The sequence below is a fragment of the Salvelinus fontinalis genome, chromosome 23 (assembly GCF_029448725.1).
Source record: "Salvelinus fontinalis isolate EN_2023a chromosome 23, ASM2944872v1, whole genome shotgun sequence".
NCBI classification, from domain to species: Eukaryota; Metazoa; Chordata; class Actinopteri; order Salmoniformes; family Salmonidae; genus Salvelinus; species Salvelinus fontinalis.
Genome location: NC_074687.1, coordinates 6,402,741 through 6,430,242, shown reverse-complemented (window position 1 = coordinate 6,430,242; position 27,502 = coordinate 6,402,741). Strand labels below are relative to the sequence as shown.

The 27,502-nt window shown below is 46.6% G+C and overlaps 1 protein-coding gene across 3 annotated transcripts; it reads left to right on the top strand.

Moving 5' to 3' along the window:
* LOC129820772 (tetraspanin-7-like) lies at positions 1 to 27,358 on the top strand. 3 transcript variants are annotated; one of them, XM_055877724.1, is made up of 8 exons: positions 1 to 85; positions 15,558 to 15,746; positions 21,616 to 21,690; positions 22,171 to 22,266; positions 22,367 to 22,522; positions 22,672 to 22,755; positions 22,916 to 22,996; positions 27,118 to 27,358. In XM_055877724.1, exons 1-7 carry the CDS (start codon positions 20 to 22, stop codon positions 22,982 to 22,984), a joined length of 735 nt encoding a protein of 244 aa, XP_055733699.1. In that variant the 5' UTR covers positions 1 to 19; the 3' UTR covers positions 22,985 to 22,996; positions 27,118 to 27,358. The 3 variants fall into 3 exon arrangements, with proteins under 3 accessions (XP_055733699.1, XP_055733698.1, XP_055733700.1); XM_055877723.1 differs by lacking the exon at positions 27,118 to 27,358 and adding an exon at positions 23,231 to 26,561; XM_055877725.1 differs by lacking the exons at positions 1 to 85; positions 27,118 to 27,358 and adding exons at positions 92 to 178; positions 23,231 to 26,561.
* Positions 27,359 to 27,502: the final 144 nt, after the last annotated feature.

Here is a 27,502-nt window from a genome sequence, read left to right as displayed (position 1 = left end):
TGTATGGGCATTGGGCAGAATGGAGACCAAACCAGTGATAACCTTTCTCAAAACCCTCCTCATCGTTTACTCCTTCGTGTTTTGGGTAAGTTAACGTTACCCTTGTTTTATCCATGCCCCAATGTAAGCCTTGGGGAGATCGTTTCCGTCGTTGTAGATGCAGAGCTGTAGGCTACCCGTAAGTACCGTTATTTTTCCATGTGTTTGATGAATTCAGTTAATTCGAGGAATTCAGTTTCTGCCTTTGTGGTACAGATTAATCTGTGCCTTTGTATTAATCTGTGCCTTTGTGATAATGATTTATTATCAGGGTCATGTTTACAACAACCCCACACGCTTGGAGAAATGCGACATCCTCTGTTGTAACGTTTGTCGTATTTCGTACATTGTCACCTACTCCAGCGTGAAGAAGTCTCGATATGTTGTTCTGTATTTCGAAGTTGTCGTTGACCGCAATACATGCCATGCTCATGCGTAGGCTATATAGAGCGCAGCAGCTCTGTAGTCACAGAGACAGGTAGAGGTTATCAGTCGAGGCTGTTGACACAGGCAAATCAGCAGCCACTCGTGTAACGGTTTCTGTCGGTCCATCGTTTGGTGCGAAGCAGCATGACAGTGCTCTCGTCATTGTTGAGTTTACAGCATGCATAGGTTGCAGTCAATTGTTTTGTCATTGATTTAGCGTTCGACCATAGGTCGCACTATAACCATCCATCTCCCTTCAACCCGACATGGATGTGCACCTGATGTTTTGTAAACAGCGCATTTCAAATGATTTGTCTGCATCCTGATAAGTTGTTTGTCTTGACTGACTCACTCTTATACAAGCTCTGTACTTTTGTTATATGTCTCCTGAGACTTCTCTATCATTGTCATACCATAGCATGTGTTTCTTTAGCCAACTCCTCTGTATGTTATTAGGCTATATGACAAACAGTAGCCTACAGATGCATGGGCATCAAGTCAGATGGGGAACTAAGGAAAACATAAGCAATCCCTCTATAGACTATCCTAAGGTAAACAAACTCATCTGGTGTATTTGCAGCTCTTATCCTGAGATATCTTTGTTAGACAAGGATGGATGGATGCTCCACTGGGCGAAAGGGGTCAATATCAGGGGATATCTTTATCTGTTTCTGGACATCTGACATTTCATTCGATATTAGGAGTAGACATGCACCAGATACGCGTCTCCTTAATTTCATATACGGAGCTAGGGTATTCTCCATAATGGGAGTTTCTACATGCATCCAATCCTGACCTCAGACATCTCCCTTCTACCATTTGAGTCCAGGGAGATATGGGGAGTGCCATGAGATAAATTCAAGACATGCACCTGATGCGCATGCACCCGCTCACATATGTGTAGAACATTTTAACTCCGGAAAGGGTGTCAACATGCTGACATATCTAAGCCTTTATACGTAGGCATGAACGAATCCACATTACCTAACGTTCTCAATAGATATCCGTACATTATATGTAATTTATCCTCGTGTGTCTGATCAAAAATGAGCTACATCTGACTCTTGATCAATGTCCAGCGCCCAAATTATTTTTTTTGTTCAGGCGCCGAAAATCATTGTGCTTCTTCACATGAAGGTGACATCTGAGCATACATTTACACAATATTCAGTAGTAGGCTACAGGCCACGGAAAGGCAGACATCGTCATATTTAATCCAAGTTGCTATTTCCAAAGCACATCTCTGCTATTTATGTTTTTTTTAAATGCAGCAATCAAAACCAGAGCTCCAATCACAAAAAGTTTTCTGTAAAGAAGCAAACGTAGACCATCCTTTGCTAAAAATTAATTGTATTTATTTCACAGAAAATAAAACGTGTACACCCTCAATACCCTGCCTTGTTTGTTATGGACATGGATGCGAAATGGGTGCTGATTGGAATCGTCAACAGCGGTCCCGCGCAGTGCAAACCGGCACTGTGGTGTTGGGCTGTGATCCACTCCAAACTGTCAATGCATAAATTCAAAATTGTGTCAATATTGCAAGAAAATATTGTTATTTCACATAACCATACCACAAGATAGCTACTATACCTGCTTCATTCGTAACAAAACGAACTGAAACTAGCTAACGTGTGCTATCTAATTAAATGTGTTTGCTTTATAGTCTTTAATAAGTCATACAAAATATGCCTAAATGTTGTTTTAAAACGTTAGCTGTCACCTTGAGGTTTGATATGGGGTACAAATATTTTCCCCCGAAGGGAAGGCAATTTCGTTATTTGTTAGCTAGCTAGGCTGCCAATTAGCTTTTACCCCCCTATCAAGCCTAGCTAGCTAGCTATCCCTAATGGCTGCTGGCTAAATTAGCTAACATTCTTGATTCTAGTTACCAAGATAAATAAAATATCTCAAATTAGCTACTCACTCTGATGATATAGATTTAATATTTGTCAAATTATTGAGCCTGTCCTCAAAACTCAAATAAGCATCAGAGATTGTCATTTAGTATATCAAAAAGTATATCAAGATCCAGGTATGGACCTCAGTCAAGAGCGTATGCATTATGTGCTGAGAAAATAGACTATGTAGGCCTTCTGTCAGTATTTGTCATCATATCGAACAAATAAGATGTCCAGATAGGCCTATCCCAGGATATCTAATGAGTCAAGGCTATACCATGTATGATATCCGGAGGGAATGCATGAAAGAAAAATATGGATTTTATATTTGTCAAATTATTGAGCATGTGCTGAAAACTCAGAAATGCATCAGAAATTGTCCTTATTTTCAGCAGATAAAAAAGCATATCAAGATCCGGATATGGACCTCAGCCAAGAGAAGCATATCTGGAAACAATAGAGCTTTATATCTTGAAAGCACAGATATGCGATGTATACAGTCAGTATTTGTCAACATGAAGAGCAAAAATAGGATGTCACATATCTCAGGATATTGAATTCGAGTCCATATGCGGCCATAGGAAATGTCCATGTGTGATATTTGGAGTAATCCCAATATCATATATGTCTAAAAGAGATGGTGCATATCCACAAAACTAAATATGCATTGGAAATGGTTTGTATTCTCTAGAATATCAAAATGTTTCATGTAAAGATATCCCCTGATATGGACCCTTTTCTCCCAGTGCTCCTCCTAGACCTTCAGGTCTGGGATCAGTTGACCCTGTCCCCAGTCTGAACCTGAACCCCCAAGGACATACAGTATAACTCAAATCTGGCCTCGGATCAGCATTTACATGTGAGACAAGAAAATCAGAGGCTGTACATGTCTCTCTCAGCAAGCATTTAGTGCCTGTCATAGATACTAACATTTATATTTAGTCCGGTCAGTCAGAGCAGCCTTAACGCTTCCACACCCTAGTCTGCATATGATCACATCTCCCCAGCAGGAAGGAGCAGCCGACTGGATCGGTGGTCTCAGCACCGGGGCAGGGCAACAGCTCGTCTCATTTCCGGGGAACTAGGGATGGGCTGTCAGAGGGGTGGTTGTTGGTGGTGGTTTGAAATTCTTCAGATAGTTTAGTTCCTGAGTTTCACTGTCGTCAGCTTGTCATGACAGCTAATGTCTTCCGGCGAGTGGTTCAGACTCCAGTTCACACGGTGTCGTTTGAAGTGGTGCCAATGCCGGTGGGGTGTGAGACACTGACATGTTTTAATGTTCCTGTTAAAAATAGAACTCATGATTTCTCTTTTAGGGACTGGTGGGAAAGGGGTCATCCGTTTTGGGTCCTATTGTATTGGGGACTGGTTTTGTCAGTGTTGTCATGGCTGCTGGTTTCTGTGTAATCTCTCAGATTGCATTGGATTTTATTAGTTAGATATTGCCTTGTTGCCACTGATACAGAATCCAATGTTTTCTTCATCGTCCTGGGTAATGGTTCCGATTGTTAGTGTAATCTGATCTTAGATCTGGGACTAAGGGCAACCTTCTACATCGGTCGATGCGTCACAATAGCAACATCATCACTTCTTCCTACCTGAGCCTGGGTTTTGATTTAAACAGATGACATCAGTTATATTGCAAGCAGACAAACCCACAATCTAATCTAGCTTCAGGCCTGAATATCGATACAATAGATGGAAGGATGTTTATAATATAAAGACAAGGCTAGACTGTGCTTTCAGAAAGTATTCACACCCTTTGACTTTTTCCACATTTTGTTGTGTTACAGTCTGAATTTTAAATGGTTTAAATTGGGATTATTTTGTCTCTGGCCTACACATAATTCCCCATAATGTCAAAGTGGAATTATGTTTTTAGAAATTTTTACAAATTAAGAAAAAATGAAAAGCTGAAAATATCTTGAGTCAATAAGTATTCAACCAGTAGAAAGAGGAGGAAGGGAAGCGCTACTAAGGTACACAATAGTAAATTATGGTAGACAGAAGGTGCTCTTTGGTAAAAGGGGTAAATTGGTCATCAAAAAGAAAAGATGACCAAGGCACTCTTCATATAATTAATTAAAATGCCTTTATTAGTATGGCATGTTCAATAGAAATTAATTGGGGCTAATTGGAAAAGCTGTTCAAAAGAGGACATTGTATTATTTTTTTGTACTCCCTGACGAAGGCCATGCAGCCGAAACGCGTCGGATTTTTAAAACTTTGTTTCTATTGAAAATGCCATACTAATAAAGGCATTTCAATTAATTATATGAAGAGTGCCTTGGTCCTCTTTTCTTTTTGATGAAGTATTGAACCACTTTGTTATGGCAAGCCTAAATAAGTTCAGGAGTCAAAATTTGCTTAACAAGTTGCACTCTGTGTGCAATAATAGTGTTTAACGTGATTTTTTAATGATTAACTCATCTCTGTACACCACACATACAATTCATTATCTGTAAGGTCCCTCAGTCGATCAGTGAATTTCAAACACAGATGCAACCACAAAGACCAGGGAGGTTTTCCAATGCCTTGCAAAGAAGGGCACCTATTGGTAGATGGGTTAAAATAAAAAAGCAGGCATTGAATATCCATTTGAGCATGGTTAAGATATTAATTACACTTTAGATGGCGTATCAATACACCCAGTCACTACAAAGATACAGGCATCCTTCCTAACTCAGTTGCCGGAGAGGAAGGAAACCGCTCAGTCCAGGTGTGTCTTTAAAACAGTTAGAGCTTAATGGCTGTGATAGGACAAAACTGAGGTTGGATCAACAACATTTTAGTTACGCCACAATACTAACCTAATTGATAGAGTGAAAAGAAGGAAGACTGTGCAGAATAAAAATATTCTAAAACATGTACCTGTTTGCAACAAGGCACTAAAGTAATAATGCTAAAAATGTGGCAAAGCAATTCACTGTAACTGTAACGTTTGTTGTTTGAAGTAGAAGGAAACCAAGGTGCAGCGTGGTAAGCGTTCATGATATGTAATCAAACGGAACACTGAAACAAAATAACAAAGTAGAACAAAACGAAACAGTTCTGTCAGGTGCAGACACAATACAGAAAACAACTACCCACAAAACACAGGTGGGAAAAGGCTGCCTAAGTATGATTCCCAATCAGAGACAACGATAGACAGCTGCCTCTGATTGGGAACCACACTCGGCCAAAAACAAAGAAATATAACACATAGAATGCCCACTCTAATCACACCCTGGCCTAACCAAAATAGAGACTAAAACCCTCTCTATGGCCAGGGCGTGACAAATACAAAGTGTTATGTTTGGGGAAAATCCAATACAACAGATTACTGAGTACCATTCTCCAGGTTTTCAAGCATAGTAGTGGCTGCATCATGTTATGGTAATGCTTGTAATCGTTATGGACTGGGGATTTTTTCAGCATAAAAAAGAAACGGAATGGAACTAAGCAGAGGCAAAATCCTAGAAGAAAACCTTGTTCGGCCTGCTTTCCACAAGATGCTGGGAGATACAGTTGAAGTCGGAAGTTTACATACACTTAGGTTGGAGTCATTAAAACTTGTTTTTTAACCACTCCACACATTTCTTGTTAACAAACTATAGTTTTGGCAAGTCGGTTGGGACATCTACTTTGTGCATGACACAAGTTATTTTTCCAACAACTGTTTACAGACAGATTATTTCACTTATAATTCACTGAATCACAATTCCAGTGGGTCAGAAGTTTACATACACTAAGTTGACTGTGACTTTACAGCTTGGAAAATTCCAGAAAATTATGTCATGGCTTTAGAAGCTTCTGATAGGCTAATTGACATCATTTGAGTCAATTGGAGGTGTATCTGTGGATGTATTTCAAGGCCTAACTTCAAACTCAGTTCCTCTTTGCTTGACATCATGGGAAAATCAAAAGCAATCAGCCAAGACCTTAGAAAGAAAAATGGTAGACCTCCACAAGTCTGGTTCATCCTTGGCAGCAATTTCCAAGCGCCTGAAGGTACCACATTCATCTGTACAAACAATAGTATGCAAGTATAACCACCATGGAACCACACAGCCGTCATACCGCTCAGGAAGGAGACGCATTCTGTTTCTTAGAGATTAGCGTATTTTGGTGCGAAAAGTGCAAATCAATCCCAGAACAACAGCAAAGGACCCTGTGAAGATGCTGGAGGAAACAGTCACAAAAGTATCTATATCCACAGTAAAACGAGTCATATATCGACATAACCTGAAAGGCCGCTCAGCAAGGAAGAAGCCACTGCTCCAAAACTGCCATAAAAAAGCCAGACTACGGTTTGCAACTGCACATGGGGACAAAGATCGTACTTTTTGGAGAAATGTCCTTCTGTTCTGATGAAACAAAAATAGAACTGTTTGGCCATAATGACCATCGTTATGTTTGGAGGAAAAAGGGGGAGGCTTGCAAGCCAAAGAACACCATCCCAACCGTGAAGCACGGGGGTGGCAGCATCATGTTGTGGGGGTGCTTTGCTGCAGGAGGGACTGGTGCACTTCACAAAATGGAATGGCATCATGAGGGAGGAAAATTACGTGGATATATTGAAGCAAAATCTCAAGACATCAGTCAGGAAGTTAAAGCTTGGTCGCAAATGGGTCTTCCAAATGGATAGTGAACCCAAGCATACTTCCAAAGTTGTGTCAAAATGGCTTAAGGACAACAAAGTCAATGTACTGGAGTGGTCATCACAAAACCCTGACCTCAATCCCATAGAGCATTTGTGGGCAGAACTGAAAAAGTGTGTGCCAGCAAGGAGGCCAACAAACCTGACTCAGTTACACCAGCTCTGTCAGGAGGAATGGGCCAAAATTCAACCAACTTATTGTGGGAAGCTTGTGGAAGGCTACCCAAAACGTTTACCCAAGTTAAACAATTGAAAGGCAATGCTACCAAATACTAATTGAGTGTATGTAAACTTCTGACCCATTGGGAATGTGATGAAAGAAATAAAAGCTGAAATAAATCATTCTCTCTACTATTATTCTGACATTTCACGTTCTTAAAATAAAATGGTGATCCTAACTGACCTAAAACAGGGATTTTTTACTTGGATTAAATGTCAGGTGTTGTGTAAAACTGAGTTTAAATATATTTGGCTAAGGTGTATGTTAACTTCTGACTTCAATTGTAAATTCACCTTTCAGCAGTGTCATGTTCCTGACCTGTTTTCTGTTTAGTTTTGTGTGTTAGTTGGTCAGGACGTGAGTTTGGGTGGGCATTCTATGTTGTCTGTTTCTATGTTGGTTTAGGGTTGCCTGGTATGGCTCTCAATTGGAGGCAGGTGTTTGGCGTTCCTCTAATTGAGAGTCATATTTAGGTAGGCGGTTCACAGTGTTTGTTTGTGGGTGGTTGTCTCCTGTGTCTGTGTTATGTCTTACACCATACGGGATTGTTTCGGTTGTTCGTTTCGTTTTCGGTTTATGTAGTCTGTTCCTGTGTCAGCGTGCTTCGTGTATATGTAAGTTCGGTTGTTCAGGTCTGTCTACATCGTTTTGTTATTTTGTTAGTTATATCCAGTATAGTTCGTTTTCGTCTTTGTCTATTTTGTCTTGTTAAATAAATTCATCATGTCATTTCAACGCGCTGCACCTTGGTTCAATCCCTGCTCCTCCTCTTCTGATGAAGAGGAGGAGGATTATCGTGACAGAATCACCCACCAAAATACAGAGACCAAGCGGTATGGGAAAAATCGACAGAGCAACAAGGACTTTTGGACTTGGGAGGAGATCCTGTCTGGTAGAGGACCCTGGGCGCAAACTGGAGGAAATCGCTGCTCTCGTGAGAAGAGTGAGGCAACCACAGCCCAGGAGCGCTGGTATGAGGAGGCAGCTAGGAGACGTGGATGGAAGCCGGAGATTCAAGCTCGTAACCGGAATTATGAGGGGACACGTCTTGCACGGAAGCCCGAAAAGCCCGTGAGTAACTCCCAAAAATTTCTTGGGGGGGGGCTAAGGGGTTGTGGGCCAAGGGCAGGTAGGAGACCTGCGCCCACTTCCCAGGCTAACCGTGGAGAGCGGGAGTACGGGCAGACACCGTGTTACGCAGTAGAGCGCACGGTGTCTCCTGTACGTGTGCATAGCCCAGTGCGGGTTATTCCACCTCCCCGCACTGGTAGGGCTAGATTGGGCATTGAGCCAGGTGTCATGAGGCCGGCTCAACGCGTCTGGTCTCCAGTGCGTCTCCTCGGGCCGGCATACATGGCACCTGCCTTACGCATGGTTTCCCCGGTTCGCCTGCATAGCCCAGTGCGGGCTATTCCACCTCGCCGCACTGGCAGGGCGACCGGGAGCATTCAACCAGGTAAGGTTGGGCAGGCTCAATGCTCAAGAGAGCCAGTACGCCTGCACGGTCCGGTATTTCCGGCGCCACCTCCACGCCCCAGCCTAGTACCTACAGTGCCTATATTACGCACTAGGCTACCAGTGCATTTCCAGAGCCCTGTTCCTCCTCCACGCACTCTCCCTATAGTGCGTGTATCCAGTTCGGTGCCTCCAGTTCCGGCCCCACGCACTAAGCCACCTGTGCGTCTCCCAAGTCCTGTACACACTGTCACTTCTCCCCGTACTAGTCCTGAGGTGCGTGCCCTCAGCCAGGTGCCACCAGTGCCGGTACCACGCACCAGGTATAGAGTACGCTTTGAGAGTTCAGTGTGCCCTGTCTCTGCTCCCCGCACTAGTAGGAAGGTGCTTATCATTAGCACGGTGCCTCCAGTTCCGGCACCACGCACCAGGTCTACAGTGCGCCATATCCGGCCAGAGCCATCCGTCTCCCCAGCGCCATCTGAGCCATCCGTCTCCCCAGCGCCATCTGAGCCATCCGTCTCCCCAGCGCCATCTGAGCCATCTGTCTCCTCAGCGCCATCTGAGCCATCCGTCTCCCCAGCGCCATCTGAGCCATCCGTCTGCCAGGAGCCTGCAAAGCCGCCCGTCTGCCATGAGCCTGCAAAGCCGCCCGTCTGCCATGAGCCTACAGAGCCGTCAGCCAGACAGGAGCCGCTAGAGCCATCAGCCAGACAGGAGCCGCTAGAGCCGTCAGCCAGACAGGATCTGCCAGAGCCGCCAACCAGACAGGATCTGCCAGAGCCGCCAACCAGACAGGATCTGCCAGAGCCGCCAACCAGACAGGATCTGCCAGAGCCGCCAACCAGACAGGATCTGCCAGAGCCGCTAACCAGACAGGATCTGCCAGAGCCGTCAGTGAGCCATGAGCAGCCAGAGCCGTCAGTGAGCCATGAGCAGCCAGAGCCGTCAGTGAGCCATGAGCAGCCAGAGCCGTCAAAGAGCCATGAGCAGCCAGAGCCGTCAGTGAGCCATGAGCAGCCAGAGCCGTCAGAGAGCCATGAGCAGCCAGAGCCGTCAGAGCGCCATGAGCGTCGTGAGCCGTCAGCCTGCCATGAGCGTCGAGAGCCGTCAGCCTGCCATGAGCGTCGAGAGCCGTCAGAGCGCCATGAGCGTCGTGAGCCGTCAGCCTGCCATGAGCGTCGTGAGCCGTCAGCCTGCCATGAGCGTCGAGAGCCGTCAGCCTGCCATGAGCGTCGAGAGCCGTCAGCCAGCCATGAGCTGCCCTTCAGCCTGAAAAGGCTAGATACCCAGAACTGCCCAGCAGTCCAGAGCTGTCTCTCTGTCCGGAGCTGCCCTTCAGTCCGGAGTTGCCCCTCTATCCTGAGCTACCTCTTTATCTTGAGCTACCTCTCTCTCCTAAGCTATCCCTCTGTCCTGAGCTACCTTGTCCCAGAGCTGTCCTTGATTCTGGTGTTGCCCCTAAATTTAGGTGGGGTTATTTGGAGGGTGGTCATTGTGGGGAGGCTACGGAAGCGGGGATTGATTATGGTGGGGTGGGAACCACGCCCGGAGCCTAAGCCACCACCGTGGTCAGATGCCCACCCAGACCCTCCCCTGGACTTTTTGGTGATGCGTTCGGAGTACGCATCTTGAGGGGGGGGTTATGTCATGTTCCTGACCTGTTTTCTGTTTAGTTTTGTGTGTTAGTTGGTCAGGACGTGAGTTTGGGTGGGCATTCTATGTTGTCTGTTTCTATGTTGGTTTAGGGTTGCCTGGTATGGCTCTCAATTGGAGGCAGGTGTTTGGCGTTCCTCTAATTGAGAGTCATATTTAGGTAGGCGGTTCACAGTGTTTGTTTGTGGGTGGTTGTCTCCTGTGTCTGTGTTATGTCTTACACCATACGGGATTGTTTCGGTTGTTCGTTTCGTTTTCGGTTTATGTAGTCTGTTCCTGTGTCAGCGTGCTTCGTGTATATGTAAGTTCGGTTGTTCAGGTCTGTCTACATCGTTTTGTTATTTTGTTAGTTATATCCAGTATAGTTCGTTTTCGTCTTTGTCTATTTTGTCTTGTTAAATAAATTCATCATGTCATTTCAACGCGCTGCACCTTGGTTCAATCCCTGCTCCTCCTCTTCTGATGAAGAGGAGGAGGATTATCGTTACAAGCAGGACAATAACCGAAAACACAAGGCCAAATCTACACTGTAGTTGCTTACCAAGCAGACAGTGAATGTTCCTGAGTGGCCGAGTTACAGTTTTGACTTCAATATGCTTGAAAATCTATGGCAAAAGACTTGAAAATGGTGGTCAAGCAATGATCAACAACCAATTTGACAGAGCTTGAAGAATTTTGAAAAATATAATTGGCAAATATTATACAATGCAGGTTTGGAAAACTCTTAATGACCCAGAAAGCATCACAGCTGTAATTTCTGCCAAAGGTGATTCTAATATGTATTCAGTGGTGTAAAGTACTTAAGCATAAATACTTGAAAGTACTACTTAAGTCATTTGGGTTATCTGTACTTTACTATTTATATTTTCTACCAGTTTTAATTTGAATGCTGTATTTCATGCTGTAATGCTGTACTTATTACTCCATACATTTTCCCTTACACCCAAAAGTACTCGTTACATTCTGAATGCTTAGCAGGACAGGAAAATTGTCTTATCAAGAGAACATCCTTGGTCCTCCCTACTGCCTCTGATCTGGCGGACACACTAAACGCATGCTTAGTTTCTAAATGATGTCTATAACTGTTGGAGCATGCCCCTGGCTATTCTTAAATAACAAAATAAAAATTAAATTATGCTGTATGGTTTGCTTAATATAAGGAATTTGAAATGATTTATACTTTTACTTTTGATACTTAAGTATATTTGAGCAATTACTATTATTTTTGATACTTAAGTATATTTAAAACCAAAAACTTTTAGACGTTTACTCAAGTAGAATTTTACTGGGTGACATTCACTTTTACTTGAGTCATTTTCTATTACTGTAACTTTACCTTTACTCAAGTATGACTATTGGGTGTTTTTTCCACCACTGCATGTATTGACTCAGGGGTGTGAATACTTATGTGAACAAGATATTTCTGTATTTCATTTTCCACATTTGTTCAAACACTTCTAAAAACATGTTTTCACTTTGTCATTATGGGATATTGCAGTGTTTCCCAACTCTGGTCCTCCAGTACCCCCAACAGCACACATTATTGTTGTAGCCCTAGACTAAAAAACCTTATTCAACTCATTGAGGGCTTGATGATATGTTGACAAGTTGAATCATGTGTGCTTGTCTGGGGCTACAACAAACATGTGTGCTGTTGGGGGTACCGGAGGACTGGAGTTGGGAAACACTGGAGTATTGTGTGTAGATGGGTGAGAAAAAAGTGTATTTAGTTTATTTTGAATGTGGAATAAATCAAGGGGTATGAATACTTTCTGAAGGCACTGTAGATAGATAGATGGAAATATAGATTGATAGACATTGCAATAAAATACACAATTTAAAAGTGTGTCTGCAAACACCACACTGCAGAACTCACCTCTCAGGGCCCTTGGAGAAGGGCACACATATAACGTCCTGTTGTCACCTCACCACAGAAACGCTGCCATGAACACGTGACTATGTGTGTGGGTAAGGAAATCTCTTTGTGTAGGCATAACTGTAGTGTGTGTGTGTGTGTGTGTGTGTGTGTGTGTGTGTGTGTGTGTGTGTGTGTGTGTGTGTGTGTGTGTGTGTGTGTGTGCTAGCTGTATAACTCATGATGAAGATATTATAATTCATCAGAAATTTCTAAAAGCTTTTCCAGAAAAAAGTTTGCTTCAAAATCCCTTGTTAATATGGTAATGTATGATAATCTGCTAACTACATTTTTTTCTGTTTATAGTAAATAAGATATTAGGTGAATATCAGCAATAATTGGTTTGAGGAATAAACCATTATCTAGGCCAGGGGTGTCAAACTCATTCCACGGAGGGCCTAGTGTCTGCAGGTTTTTGGTTTTTCCTTTCAATAAAGCCCTAGACAACCAGGTGTGGGGAGTTCCTAACTAATTAGTGATGTTAATTCATCAATCAAGTACAAGGGAGGAACGAAAACCCGCAGACACTCGGCCCCCCGTGGAATGAGTTTGACACCTGTGATCTAGGCAGTGTTCTTATAATGATGCCAGACAGTTCAGGCTCTTCTGCATGGCCATTAGTACCAGCCCACACACAGGCCAGGAGATGGAGCCTAATTGATTATCTGTTAAGTTCCCTACACACAGAGAACAGCAATGCCTCTAACAGTGATGGATTGGCAAAGTACTGTACAGTATGTAATACCAGCTACAGTACAGAGGGATATCTGAGATTGAATCATTAATGCAGTGTTCGTGTTAGTTTCCACTCATTACCATACAGAACCCTCCGGACTGTACTGGAGTCATTACTAGACTGAGCTCTCAGGACTGTACTGGAGTCATTACTAAACGGAGCTCTCTGGACTGTACGTGGGTCATTACTAGACTGAGCTCTCTGGACTGTACTGGAGTCATTACTAGATTGAGCACTCTGGACTGTACTGGGGTCATTACTAGACTGAGCTCTCTGGACGGTACTGGAGTCATTACTAGATTGAGCACTCTGGACTGTACTGGAGTCATTACTAGACTGAGCTCTCTGGACGGTACTGGAGTCATTACTAGATTGAGCACTCTGGACTGTACTGGAGTCATTACTAGACTGAGCTCTCTGGACTGTACTGGAGTCATTACTAGACTGAGCTCTCTGGACGGTACTGGAGTCATTACTAGATTGAGCACTCTGGACTGTACTGGAGTCATTACTTATGAATGCTTTAGAAATAAACATATTCCAAGATAAGAGGGAAATGTTATTGATTTAGTTCAGGGACCTCAGTCTCTAAAGACTACAGTCTTTTAATTAGTAAAGAACAGTCCAGGTTTGGATGGCAGTGAGTGCATCTAGACTTATGGGGGGGATGGGCTTTGCCACCTGCTGTTCATACAAGGTTGGAGTGAGAAAGAGAAGAGGAGGAGAGGGAGGGTTTCTGTATGTTCAGGCTGAGCTCTGCTTGGATACTGCAGCACCTCAGAGATAAATGTCTGTTACCATGGAGACAGTCTAACTCTGGCCCTGTCAGCCAAGCAGTCTCTGTCTCTGACTCCTCTCCCAGTGTTCTTCCATCCCAAAATACTGAGACATTGTCTTTATGTTCGTAGTATTCTTATATTTTATTATTTCTTATTGTTGTTGCATTGTTGAGAAGGAACCTGCAAGTCACAGGAGGTTGGTGGCATCTTAATTGGGGAGCACGGGCTCGTGGTAATGGCTGGAGCGGAATTAGTGGAATGGTATCAAATACATCAAACACATAGTTCCATGTGTTTGATGCGATTCCATTTGCTCCATTCCAGACATTATTATGAGCCATCCTCCCATCAGCAGCCTCCACTGGTGCAAGTAAGCATTTCGTTGGACTGTGTATGCCATGTGTATCCTGTACATACCACTAATAAAACGTGAAACGTGTTTGGCCCAGCCCAGCACTAACGCATTGCCGTGTGCCTCTCAAATTCTGTAACAATGCAGAGGGCTCCTTATGTCTCTGCATTGACACGATTGGTTGATGGTAGGTGGGGGTGGGAGGTCCTGTATAAACACAAACTCACTTCCTTCACAACAGCTCTGTGCTGCTCCGTGAAGTGTGAATGCCCTGTCTTCTGCAGAGGCCGTATCACCATAAATGCTGCACGGCCAATGAAGACTTCGGATTGACCATGTAGCACCTTTTAGCAAACATTCTCTCTGTGTGGTGTTTTGGGAAACGTATGTTACATCTTCGGCAGTTGTAGGAAAGATGCATCGTTAAAACACTCGGAACCTTAAGTTCAATCGCTATCGGGAAACCGGGCCCAGCACTGCACCTCATTCAGGTAATGGTAATTCGTTTAGATCACAATTGGGCCCATACACCTACCAATAAACTATGTCACATTGTTTTTGTGTATTTGTGTGCTGTGCGTGTGTGTACATGTGGGTCTGATTACATGCCGGTGTGTGCAGTCCTGCAGTATGGCCACACCAGGCAGCAGAGATGGACCTCTTTGAGGGGCACTGGGGAGATGAAGATGGTTTGGCACCAGGCTTTGCTAGTAGAGTGTCTTTGACAGATCGGCACCCCAACTGTACCCGTCACAAAAAAGCAGCCCCCCCCCCCAGCTAGTGAACAGGGGCTCACACAACACACTCCTTTATGACAGGCCTTCATTACAAATGCTAAGAGCAGCGTAACAGAAGGAAGTGGCCCGCTCTGGATCAATGGGTCCTTTTGATTCGCTCCCTCTGCGTGTGTGTGTGTGTGGGGGGGTGTCGTCGTGTTCCACAGGAAAGTATCAACATATCCATTTGCCTTCGAACTCTTCCCCATCCCTTCTCTCTCTCTCTCTCTCTGCACTCCCCTTTCTGTTCTCACACTTAGAAACGACCACTGTTTACTCGTTGGCCGGAAAGGACAATCTGAAAGGTTGATCTTGTGATCACATATCTACATTTTAACCTGCTATCAATTACACCCAACTGATCTTATATCTGAGTCTAACGTCAACTTTATTCTCCCACACTACAGAGAGGCAAGAGGGCTCTGCATTGTTGAGCAACATGGTGGTGTTCTCTAATGTTCACTCAGCACCATCTGTAGACCTAAGCAACACTGCATTCTGCTGGCTGAATAGTGTACCTCTGGATATCAACATCTCTCTTTCTCATATTCTCTCATATCTCTTCTCCCTCCACCATCATCTCCCTTTGCTCATCTATGTCCCCTATTTGTCCTCTCCTCTCTCTCTCCTTTCCCTCTCTCTCTCCTTCCTTCTCTTCTCCAGATCACAGGAGCGATCCTCTTGGCAGTGGGAGTATGGGGGAAGTTTATGATCGGCCCGTATATCTCTCTGATAGCTGAGAACACCACTAACGCTCCGTACGTCCTCATCGGCACTGGGACTGTCATCATCGTCTTTGGCCTGTTCGGATGCTTCGCCACCTGCAGGGGGAGCCCATGGATGCTCAAACTGGTGAGGGTAGAGGAAGAGGAGTGTACAGGCAAACACACACACACACACACACACACACACACACACACACACACACACACACACACACACACACACACACACACACACACACACACACGAGCTGTGAATCTGCACCTGGGGTTGTGAAGAATTAATTTGATGCTGATTAATAGAGTGTAGTTAGAGAAACACAGTGCTAATTATCGACATGACACATACTTCTTACTAGCCTGTCCCCATCACTAGCCTGCCCCCATCACTAGTCTGTCCCCATCACTAGCCTGCCCCCATCACTAGCCTGCCCCCATCACTAGCCTGCCCCCATCACTAGCCTGCCCCCATCACTAGTCTGTCCCATCACTAGCCTGTCCCATCACTAGTCTGTCCCATCACTAGCCTGTCCCCATCACTAGCCTGCCCCCATCACTAGCCTGCCCCCATCACTAGCCTGCCCCCATCACTAGCCTGCCTCCATCACTACCCTTCCCCCATCACTAGCCTGCCCCCATCACTAGCCTGTCTCCATCACTAGCCTGTCTCCATCACTAGCCTGCCCCCATCACTAGCCTGCCCCCATCACTAGCCTGTCTCCATCACTAGCCTGTCTCCATCACTAGCCTGCCCCCGTCACTACCCTGCCACCATCACTAGCCTGTCCCCATTAAGAGCCTGTCCCATCACGAGTCTGTCCCCATCACTAGCCTGCCCCCATCACTAGCCTGTCACGATCACTAGCCTGCCCCCATCACTAGCCTGTCACGATCACTACCCTGCCCCCATCACTAGCCTGCCCCCATCACTAGCCTGCCCCCATCACTAGCCTGTCTCCATCACTAGTCTTTCCCCATCACTAGCCTGCCCCCATCACTAGCCTGCCCCCATCACTAGCCTGTCCCCATCACTAGCCTGCCCCATCACTACCATGTCTCCATCACTACCCTGTCCCCATCACTAGCCTGCCCCCATCACTAGCCTGCCCCCATCACTAGCCTTCGCCCATCACTAGCCTGTCTCCATCACTAGCCTGCCCCCATCACTAGCCTGCCCCCATCACTAGCCTGCCCCCATCACTAGCCTGCCCCCGTCACTAGCCTGCCCCCATCACTAGCCTGTCTCCATCACTACCCTGCCCCCATCACTACCCTGTCACCATCACTAGCCTGCCCCCATCACTAGCCTGTCTCCATCACTACCCTGCCCATCACTAACCTGTCATCATCACTAGCCTGTCCCATCACTAGCCTGTCATCATCACTAGCCTGCCCCCATCACTAGCCTGTCCCATCAGTAACCTGTCATCATCACTAGCCTGTCCCCATCACTAGCCTGTCTCCATCACTAGCCTGCCCCCATCACTAGCCTGTCTCCATAACTAGCCTCCCCCCATCACTAGCCTGTCACCATCACTAGCCTGTCACCATCACTAGCCTGTCACCATCACTAGCCTGTCTCCATCACTACCCTGCCCCCATCACTTTTCTGCCCCCATCACTAGCCTGCCCCCATCACTAGCCTGTCTCCATCCCTAGCCTGTCTCCATCACTAGCCTGCCCCCATCACTACCCTGTCTCCATCACTAGCCTGCCCCCATCACTAGCCTGCCCCCATCACTAGCCTGCCCCCATCACTAGCCTGTCTCCATCACTAGCCTGTCTCCATCACTAGCCTGCCCCCATCACTAGCCTGTCACCATCACTAGCCTGCCCCCATCACTAGCCTGCCCCCATCACTAGCCTGCCCTCATCACTAGCCTGCCCCCATCACTAGCCTGCCCCCATCACTAGCCTGTCTCCATCACTAGCCTGTCTCCATCACTACCCTGCCCCCATCACTACCCTGCCCCCATCACTAGCCTGTCCCCATCACTGGCCTGTCACCATCACTAGCCTGTCACCATCACTAGCCTGTCACCATCACTAGCCTGTCTCCATCACTAGCCTGCCCCCATCACTAGCCTGTCCCCATCACTAGTCTGTCTCCATCACTAGCCTGCCCCCATCACTAGCCTGCCCCCATCACTAGCCTGTCCCCATCACTAGCCTGCCCCCATCACTAGCCTGCCCCCATCACTAGCCTGCCCCCATCACTACCCTGCCCCCATCACTAGCCTGCCCCCATCACTACCCTGCCCCCATCACTAGCCTGCCCCCATCACTAGCCTGCCTCCATCACTAGCCTGCCCCCATCACTAGCCTGTCCCCATCACTAGCCTGTCCCCATCACTAGCCTGCCCCCATCACTAGCCTGCCTCCATCACTAGCCTGCCCCCATCACTAGCCTGCCCCCATCACTAGCCTGTCCCCATCACTACCCTGTCCCCATCACTACCCTGTCTCCATCACTACCCTGTCCCCATCACTACCCTGCCCCCATCATTAGCCTGCCCCCATCACTAGCCTGTCTCCATCACTAGCCTGTCTCCATCAATAGCCTGGCTCCATCACTAGCCTGCCCCCATCACTAGCCTGCCCCCATCACTAGCCTGCCCCCATCACTAGCCTGTCCCATCACTAGCCTGTCATCATCACTAGCCTGCCCCCCCATCACTAGCCTGCCCCCATCACTAACCTGTCATCATCACTAGCCTGTCCCATCACTAGCCTGTCATCATCACTAGCCTGCCCCCATCACTAGCCTGTCCCATCACTAGCCTGCCCCCATCACTAGCCTGTCTCCATCACTAGCCTGCCCCCATCACTAGCCTGTCTCCATAACTAGCCTGCCCCCATCACTGGCCTGTCACCATCACTAGCCTGTCACCATCACTAGCCTGTCACCATCACTAGCCTGTCTCCATCACTACCCTGCCCCCATCACTAGCCTGCCCCCATCACTAGCCTGCCCCCATCACTAGCCTGCCTCCATCACTAGCCTGTCTCCATCACTAGCCTGCCCCCATCACTACCCTGTCCCCATCACTAGCCTGCCCCCATCACTAGCCTGCCCCCATCACTAGCCTGCCCCCATCACTAGCCTGCCCCCATCACTAGCCTGTCTCCATCACTAGCCTGCCCCCATCACTAGCCTGCCCCCATCACTAGCCTGTCACCATCACTACCCTGCCCCCATCACTAGCCTGCCCCATCACTACCCTGCCCCCATCACTAGCCTGCCCCCATCACTAGCCTGCCCCCATCACTAGCCTGCCCCCATCACTAGCCTGCCCCCATCACTAGCCTGCCCCCATCACTAGCCTGTCTCCATCACTACCCTGCCCCCATCACTAGCCTGCCCCCATCACTAGCCTGCCCCCATCACTAGCCTGCCCCCATCACTAGCCTGCCTCCATCACTAGCCTGCCCCCATCACTAGCCTGTCCCCATCACTAGTCTGTCTCCATCACTAGCCTGCCCCCATCACTAGCCTGCCCCCATCACTAGCCTGCCCCCATCACTAGCCTGCCCCCATCACTAGCCTGCCCCCATCACTAGCCTGCCCCCATCACTAGCCTGCCCCCATCACTAGCCTGTCTCCATCACTAGCCTGTCACCATCACTACCCTGCCCCCATCACTAGCCTGTCTCCATCACTAGCCTGTCTCCATCACTAGCCTGCCCCCATCACTAACCTGTCACCATCACTAGCGTGTCCCCATCACGAGCCTGTCCCATCACTAGTCTGTCCCCATCACTAGCCTGCCCCCATCACTACCCTGTCTCCATCACTACCCTGTCCCCATCACTAGCCTGCCCCCATCACTAGCCTGCCCCCATCACTAGCCTTCGCCCATCACTAGCCTGTCTCCATCACTAGCCTGCCCCCATCACTAGCCTGCCCCCATCACTAGACTGCCCCCATCACTAGCCTGTCTCCATCACTAGCCTGCCCCCATCACTAGCCTGCCCCCATCACTAGCCTGCCCCCATCACTAGCCTGTCTCCATCACTAGCCTGCCCCCATCACTACCCTGTCACCATCACTAGCCTGCCCCCATCACTAGCCTGTCTCCATCACTACCCTGTCCCATCACTAACCTGTCATCATCACTAGCCTGTCCCATCACTAACCTGTCATCATCACTAGCCTGTACCCATCACTAGCCTGTCTCCATCACTAGCCTGCCCCCATCACTACCCTGTCACCATCACTAGCCTGTCCCCATCACTAGCCTGTCTCCATCACTACCCTGTCCCATCACTAACCTGTCATCATCACTAGCCTGTCCCATCACTAGCCTGTCATCATCACTAGCCTGCCCCCATCACTAGCCTGTCCCATCACTAACCTGTCATCAGCACTAGCCTGTCCCCATCACTAGCCTGTCTCCATCACTAGCCTGCCCCCATCACTAGCCTGCCCCCATCACTAGCCTGCCCCCATCACTAGCCTGCCCCCATCACTAGCCTGTCCCCATCACTAGCCTGCCCCCATCACTAGCCTGCCCCCATCACTAGCCTGTCATCATCACTAGCCTGTCCCATCACTATTCTGTCATCATCACTAGCCTGTCCCATCACTAGCCTGTCATCATCACTACCCTGTCCCATCACTAACCTGTCATCATCACTAGCCTGTCCCCATCACTAGCCTGTCCCCATCACTAGCCTGTCCCCATCACTAGCCTGCCCCCATCACTAGCCTTCCCCCATCACTACCCTGTCATCATCACTAGCCTGTCCCATCACTATTCTGTCATCATCACTAGCCTGTCCCATCACTAGCCTGTCATCATCACTACCCTGTCCCCATCACTAACCTGCCCCCATCACTAGCCTGCCCCCATCACTAGCCTGTCTCCATCACTACCCTGTCCCCATCACTAGCCTGCCCCCATCACTAGTCTGTCCCATCACTAGCCTGTCCCCATCACTAGCCTGCTCCCATCACTAGCCTGTCCCATCACTAGCCTGTCACCATCACTAGCCTGTCCCCATCACTAGCCTGTCCCATCACTAGCCTGTCACCATCACTAGCCTGTCCCCATCACTAGCCTGTCCCCATCACTAGCCTGTCCCCATCACTAGCCTGTCCCCATCACTAGCCTGTCACCATCACTAGCCTGTCCCATCACTAGCCTGTCACCATCACTAGCCTGTCACCATCACTAGCCTGGGACCGTCACTAGCCTGTCACCGTCACTAGCCTGTCACCATCACTAACCTGTCACCATCACTAGCCTGTTCCCATCACGAGCCTGTCCCATCACGAGCCTGCCCCCATCACTAGCCTGCCCCCATCACTAGCCTGTCACCATCACTAGCCAGGCCCCATCACGAGTCTGTCCCCATCACTAGCCTGCCCCCATCACTAGCCTGTCTCCATCACTAGCCTGTCCCATCACTAACCTGTCATCATCACTAGCCTGTCCCCATCACTAGCCTGTCCCCATCACTAGCCTGTCCCATCACTAGCCTGTCACCATCACTAGCCTGTCACCATCACTAACCTGTCCCCATCACTAGCATGTCCCCATCACTAGCCTGTCCCCATCACTAGCCTGTCCCCATCACTAGCCTGTCCCATCACTAGCCTGTCCCCATCACTAGCTTGTCACCATCACTAGCCTGTCCCCATCACTACCCTGTTTCCATCACTAACCTGTCCCATCACTAGCCTGTCCCCATCACTAGCCTGTCCCCATCACTAGCCTGTCCCATCACTAGCCTGTCCCATCACTAGCCTGTCCCCATCACTAGCCTGTCCCCATCACTAGCCTTTCCCCATCACTAGCCTGTCCCATCACTAGCCTGTCACCATCACTAGCCTGTCCCCATCACTAGCCTGTCCTATCACTAGCCTGTCACCATCACTAGCCTGTCCCCATCACTAGCCTGTCCCATCACACACAACCTCTCTGTATACTGTATGTAGCCTTTTTCTCTTTTATTTCCACTTCTTTCTCCCCCCTTCTCTCTCTTTCTCTCTGCAGTATGTAATGTTCTTGTCCCTGGTGTTCCTCGCTGAGTTGGTGGCTGGGATCTCTGGCTTTGTTTTTCGTCATGAGGTCAGTTTCTCTATTTGAACTACATTACCCATAGTTCATCTGGACCATCTCAGCTGAGTACTTGCCAGTAGAGATACATCACGTGTGTGTATAGACTTGTTTAACTATTCTGGTCCCCACAAGAAAAATAAACAAACAAATATTTGACCAACTGGGGACATTTTGTTAGTCCCCACAAGTTCAAATTCTATTTCTACTGGGTTTAGGGTTAAGGTTAGAATTAGTGTTAGGGTTAGAATTAGGGTTAGGTTTAGGGTTGAGGTTAGGTTTTGGGGTTAAGGTTAAGGTTAGGGTAAGAGTTAGGATAGTAAAACCAGGAAAATTTTCCTTTATGGGGACATTTCCCAGGTCCACACGAGGACAAAGGCTATTTGGTTAGGGTTACAATTAGGTTTACGGTTAGGGAAAATAGGACTTTTAATGGAAATACATTTTAAGGCCCCACAAGGATAGTAAAACATATGCTGTGTGTGTCCACAGATAAAAGGTACCTTCCTGAGGACGTATACTGACGCCGTGTTGAATTATGATGCTGAGGATGAGAAGAGCCTGGCTGTGGACAACGTCCAAAGCAGCGTGAGTCCCAACAACAACATCAACAACGGCAACATCAACAAAACTACTATTGTCACAACAATACAAAAATTAAATCACGTCTATGTGTGTCTCTCTCCAGCTGCGTTGCTGTGGGGTGAACAACTACACCAGCTGGTTGGGCAGTGTGTACTACCCTGCTAACGGCTTTCCCCTGAGCTGCTGCTCCAACTCCTCTGACTGCAGCCCTCAGGACCTCCGCAACACCACCATCAACCACACCAAGGTCTACCAGCAGGTCTGTGTGTGTGTTACACACTAACCCGTCCACTGTGTTACACACTAACCCGTCCACTGTGTTACACACTAACCAGTGGCATGTGTTACACACTAACCCATCCCCATATGCTACATACTAACCCATCCCCTTTGTTTTTTGTGTTTCAGGGCTGTTATGAACTGGTAACCTCCTTCCTTGAGACCAACATGGCCATCATCGCGGGAGTAACATTTGGAATTGCCTTCTCACAGGTGAGATAGAGAATGTGTTGTCTGATGATAGGAGTGCTGTGTCTAAGGTTCATTATAATCTAAAGTTAAATTATCTCACGTCTCTACACATCTATCACCCCCCTTTCTCCCCTCTCTCTCTCTCTCTCTCTCTCTCTCTCTCTCTCTCTCTCTCTCTCAGTTGATTGGCATGTTGCTGGCCTGCTGTCTGTCCAGGATCATTACTGCTAATCAGTATGAGATGGTGTAGCAGGGAGAGCAGGTAAGTGGCTACTCTGTCACACACACACACACACACACACACAAATTCAGCAGATGCTTTTATCCAAAGCAACTTATAGTCATGCGTGCATATGCACAGTTGGTCCCGGGAATCAAACACACTATCCTGGGCCATGCTCTACCAACTGAGCTACAGAGGACCACACACACACATTATATATACAAACACATCTATAGTTGTCTAAGAGCCTGTGTGGTGGTTGTTTGTTTGTAGGGAGATGAAGAGGAGAGGGCGAACAGCACCTTGGTAGACTGGGACAGAAGATCCCCACAACACTAGCACACTGCATCACTCTCATCACTCTCTCTCTCTCTCTCTCTCAAAAAGAAGTACCATTCCTTAACTTGCTACTGTGCCATGAAGGCTTTCTCACAGTACCTTCAACTCCACTGAGGGACACAGGCTGCAGGTGGAGGCTTCTAGTAAGCACTTATGTAAAATCAGCTTACCCTCCCCAATGCAACAATGACCTTGGTTAAGCATCTATGGGCAACTTAATCCTGCTCCGTATTACAAGTTTAGCCATCTCTAACACTTTGGGTAGAAGTTGTCCTTAGGGACAGATCTAGGAACAGGTCACCCGAAGCCTTGATGCTAAACTTAACTATTAGGGTGATGAATGGATATCTGACCCTGCATCAGTGCGAAGCGCCAACATCATCCTGCTCCTTAGCAGTCTTCGACCCCCTATCTCCCTGTCCTCTCACAGCACCCCCTTGTGGTTTTGCATGCTCCATACAGGGCCTAGCATTTAAAAAGCAATGCACAGATTTGTATGAAATTATTAACCCACATTTAAAGATATACAGTAGCCAGCATACACTGTATTTTCATAATGTTTCTGATCACCGCTGTAAATACTCAAGCTACACACATATAGAGAAGATATGTTGATAAAACATTGAGAGAGCATTTAGAGCTGACTTTTAGCCTTTCATTTGCATCCCTGCTTTTTCGCTGCTTCATGGATGATATCTCAGACTTTTGTGTCCATATCTATGATGTTAGCTTACAATGAACTAACTGTGTAATCAATTTGGTCTCTGGATGTGTAGATGTCTTAATAATGAATCATTTATTATTATAACAATTAATGAATTGTGTGTGTCAAGTTTGGTTCGGAACACTGAGCTGTTCCGATTTAATATATGTGAGCGTATGTTATTTTAATATCTATGAGCCTCGAATTTTGTGGGATAAATATATTCTTTATTGATTTGATGGATGTTATGTGTTTTTGTGGCACACGTTGAGATGTATAGGCGTATGTTTATTTAATGTTATATTTATAGTATGTCTGCCTTTCTGTCTGCACACTTACAAGTGTGAGTGAGAAAGAGTTGAGGTGGTTACATGTGGGTAGAGTCATCTACTGGAATAGGGTGGGAATAGGATGGGAATTGGGTGGGAATTGGGTGGGAATTGGGTGGGAATAGGATGGGAATAGGGTGGGAATAGGGTGGGAATTGGGTGAGAATAGGTTGGGAATAAGATGAGAATAGGGTGGGAATAGGGTGGGAATAGGGTGGGAATAGGATGGGAATAGGATGGGAATAGGATGAGAATAGGATGGGAATAGGATGGGGTTAGGGTGAGAATAGGGTGAGAATAGGATGGGAATAGGGTGAGAATAGGATGGGAATAGGATGAGAATAGAGTGGGAATAGGGTGGGAATAGGATGAGAATAGGGTGGGAATAGGATGAGAATAGGGTGAGAATATGATGAGAATAGGGTGGGAATAGGGTGAGAATAGGATGGGAATAGGATGAGAATAGGGTGGGAATAGGGTGGGAATAGGGTGGGAATAGGGTGGGAATAGGATGGGAATAGGATGGGAATAGGATGGGAATAGGGTGAGAATAGGATGGGAATAGGATGGGAATAGGGTGAGAATAGGATGGGAATAGGATGAGAATAGGGTGGGAATAGGATGAGAATAGGGTGAGAATATGATGGGAATAGGGTGGGAATAGGATGGGAATAGGATGGGAATAGGGTGGGAATAGGATGAGAATAGGGTGGGAATAGGATGGGAATAGGGTGAGAATAGGATGGGAATAGGATGGGAATAGGATGGGAATAGGATGGGAATAGGGTGAGAATAGGATGGGAATAGGGTGGGAATAGGATGGGAATAGGATGGGAATAGGGTGAGAATAGGATGGGAATAGGGTGAGAATAGGATGAGAATAGGATGGGAATAGGATGGGAATAGGGTGAGAATAGGATGGGAATAGGGTGAGAATAGGATGGGAATAGGATGGGAATAGGATGGGAATAGGATGGGAATAGGGTGAGAATAGGATGGGAATAGGGTGGGAATAGGATGGGAATAGGATGAGAATAGGATGGGAATAGGATGGGAATAGGATGAGAATAGGATGGGAATAGGATGAGAATAGGATGGGAATAGGATGGGAATAGGATGAGAATAGGATGAGAATAGGATGGGAATAGGATGGGAATAGGATGGGAATAGGATGAGAATAGGGTGGGAATAGGATGGGAATAGGATGGGAATAGGATGGGAATAGGATGGGAATAGGGTGAGAATAGGATGAGTGGGTGTTATTTGAGATGCAGTCAATACTCATATTCTTGTAAGGCCAATGATATGATGCAACACTCAGACTGGTGTTTTATATGGTGTTGTGTATGTATGTTCATGTCTCAAAGTCATGATGGAGGCAGCTGTGACCTCTCTGCTATACAGAGGATCTCAAACCTGTTTTTGGGGCTTTCACGTGTATGCTGTTTTCTCTAATCAATCAGATTTACAAAACTTTTTTGCATTAAATCCTTTTACGGAACAGGGTTGGGTACAAATCGAATTGAAGGCAGTCAATTCAGGAATTGATTTGAATTTAAAATTGAAAAACTAGCTTCTCCATTTCAGTTTATTGAGAAGTCATTAAAAATAGATGCCCTTTTTCAATCATTGAACTGGAATTTCAGTTTAACTCCTGAATTAACTGCCTTCAATTCGAATTGAGCACAACCCTATTACAGGAAGGATGGCTGGTATTTACCTAGAAACTGCATGGTAAAATGGTAATTACACGACAATAACCTATGGAACACATTTTTGGGGACTAAATTGGAGCACCACTCCATATACAAGGCAAATAATCAGGTAACTGAACCTTAAATAAAGTGCTACTAACAACTCCCAGTGTATTGAAATGACTTTCCTAAAACGGATGGATTTAGAAATGTGAAACTACTGAAGTGCCAATTTGTATTGAAATCCAGAAACACAGGGGGTTCTCACCTCCAGCAGAGTAGAAAGACAGTTTACTGTCATTAAGTAGATCATTAAATCTAACTAAACTAACACAAATGCAAACCTGTAGAAGACCAGTCAATAAATAACGCAATCTACAGTTGCAGCATTAATGAAAAGATTAACCGTTTTTTTTGTACATAAGCCAACCTTTTTAATAACTGCACCAGCTCCTGTAGCATGCCAATACAGTCTGTTCTGTTGTTGATATTGTAACAATCAGTGATATCTGTGTTAATAAACGATCCTCATAACTTTACAGCTGAATTGCTGTGTCTTGAAGTGTATTCTCTAAACTCTCTTTCTCTCTCCTCCCCCTTCTGCCCTTATTCTCTCCTTCCCCTCCACGTTTCATCTTCACCATCCCCCGTAGCTGTCTCTCTCTTCCCACATTCTCCCTCGACTCTTCCATGTCCCTCCCTCCCTCCCTCCCTCCCTCCCTCCCTCCCTCCCTCCCTCCCTCCCTCCCTCCCTCCCTCCCTCCCTCTACTTCCCTGTGTTAAAGACCTCTGCCATGAATCATATTAGCATGAAACAAAAGCAGGAGACATGAATACTAAGCTGGAGAGGACGTCACCGATGCATTTCACCCCCTTCCTTTCTTCTTCCCTGGTTTTTTCACAGATCTGAACACTAGGTGGCGCTATTGCTACACAAACAAACCCAAGTCCTTTCAGGACTGCTAAGTCTACACAAAGGATTGTCAAACCTCCTCTTCAGAGCTCCTCTGTGATAGAATAGTCCTGAATGTTCCAGGTAGAAATTGAACGAATAGAGCTGACATTATTTCATTTTCTACATGTCTTACATTTTAGGTTCGCAAAGTGTCTAGGAAGACAGGAGGGCTTACTGACAAATAAAGTGAACAAGAATGATGCATTTCTCAAAAGGATGTTTAATTCACTTCAATCCAATAAACAGATGTGTCCCCAAGGAAAGTATTTTTATTTCATTTTAAATGTGCTTTTTTAATGTATATATTTTAGCCTATATTACCTGACATTTCAGACTGTCCAAAGCAGATAACTCAACCATTAAAAAAAATATTAAATATCACTTGCTGTGTTTGTGTGTGTGTGTGTGTGTGTGTGTGTGTGTGTGTGTGTGTGTGTGTGTGTGTGTGTGTGTGTGTGTGTGTGTGTGTGTGTGTGTGTGTGTGTGTGTGTGTGTGTGTGTGTGCATCTGTCTGTGGGCTCTATT

Coding starts and splice junctions, on each gene's coding strand:
- LOC129820772 (XM_055877724.1), top strand. CDS start 20: ATGGAGACCAAACCAGTGATAACCTTTCTCAAAACCCTCCTCATCGTT. Junction 86..15,557: donor TTTACTCCTTCGTGTTTTGG/GTAAGTTAACGT, acceptor TCTCTTCTCCAG/ATCACAGGAGCGATCCTCTT. Junction 22,267..22,366: donor TGGACAACGTCCAAAGCAGC/GTGAGTCCCAAC, acceptor GTCTCTCTCCAG/CTGCGTTGCTGTGGGGTGAA.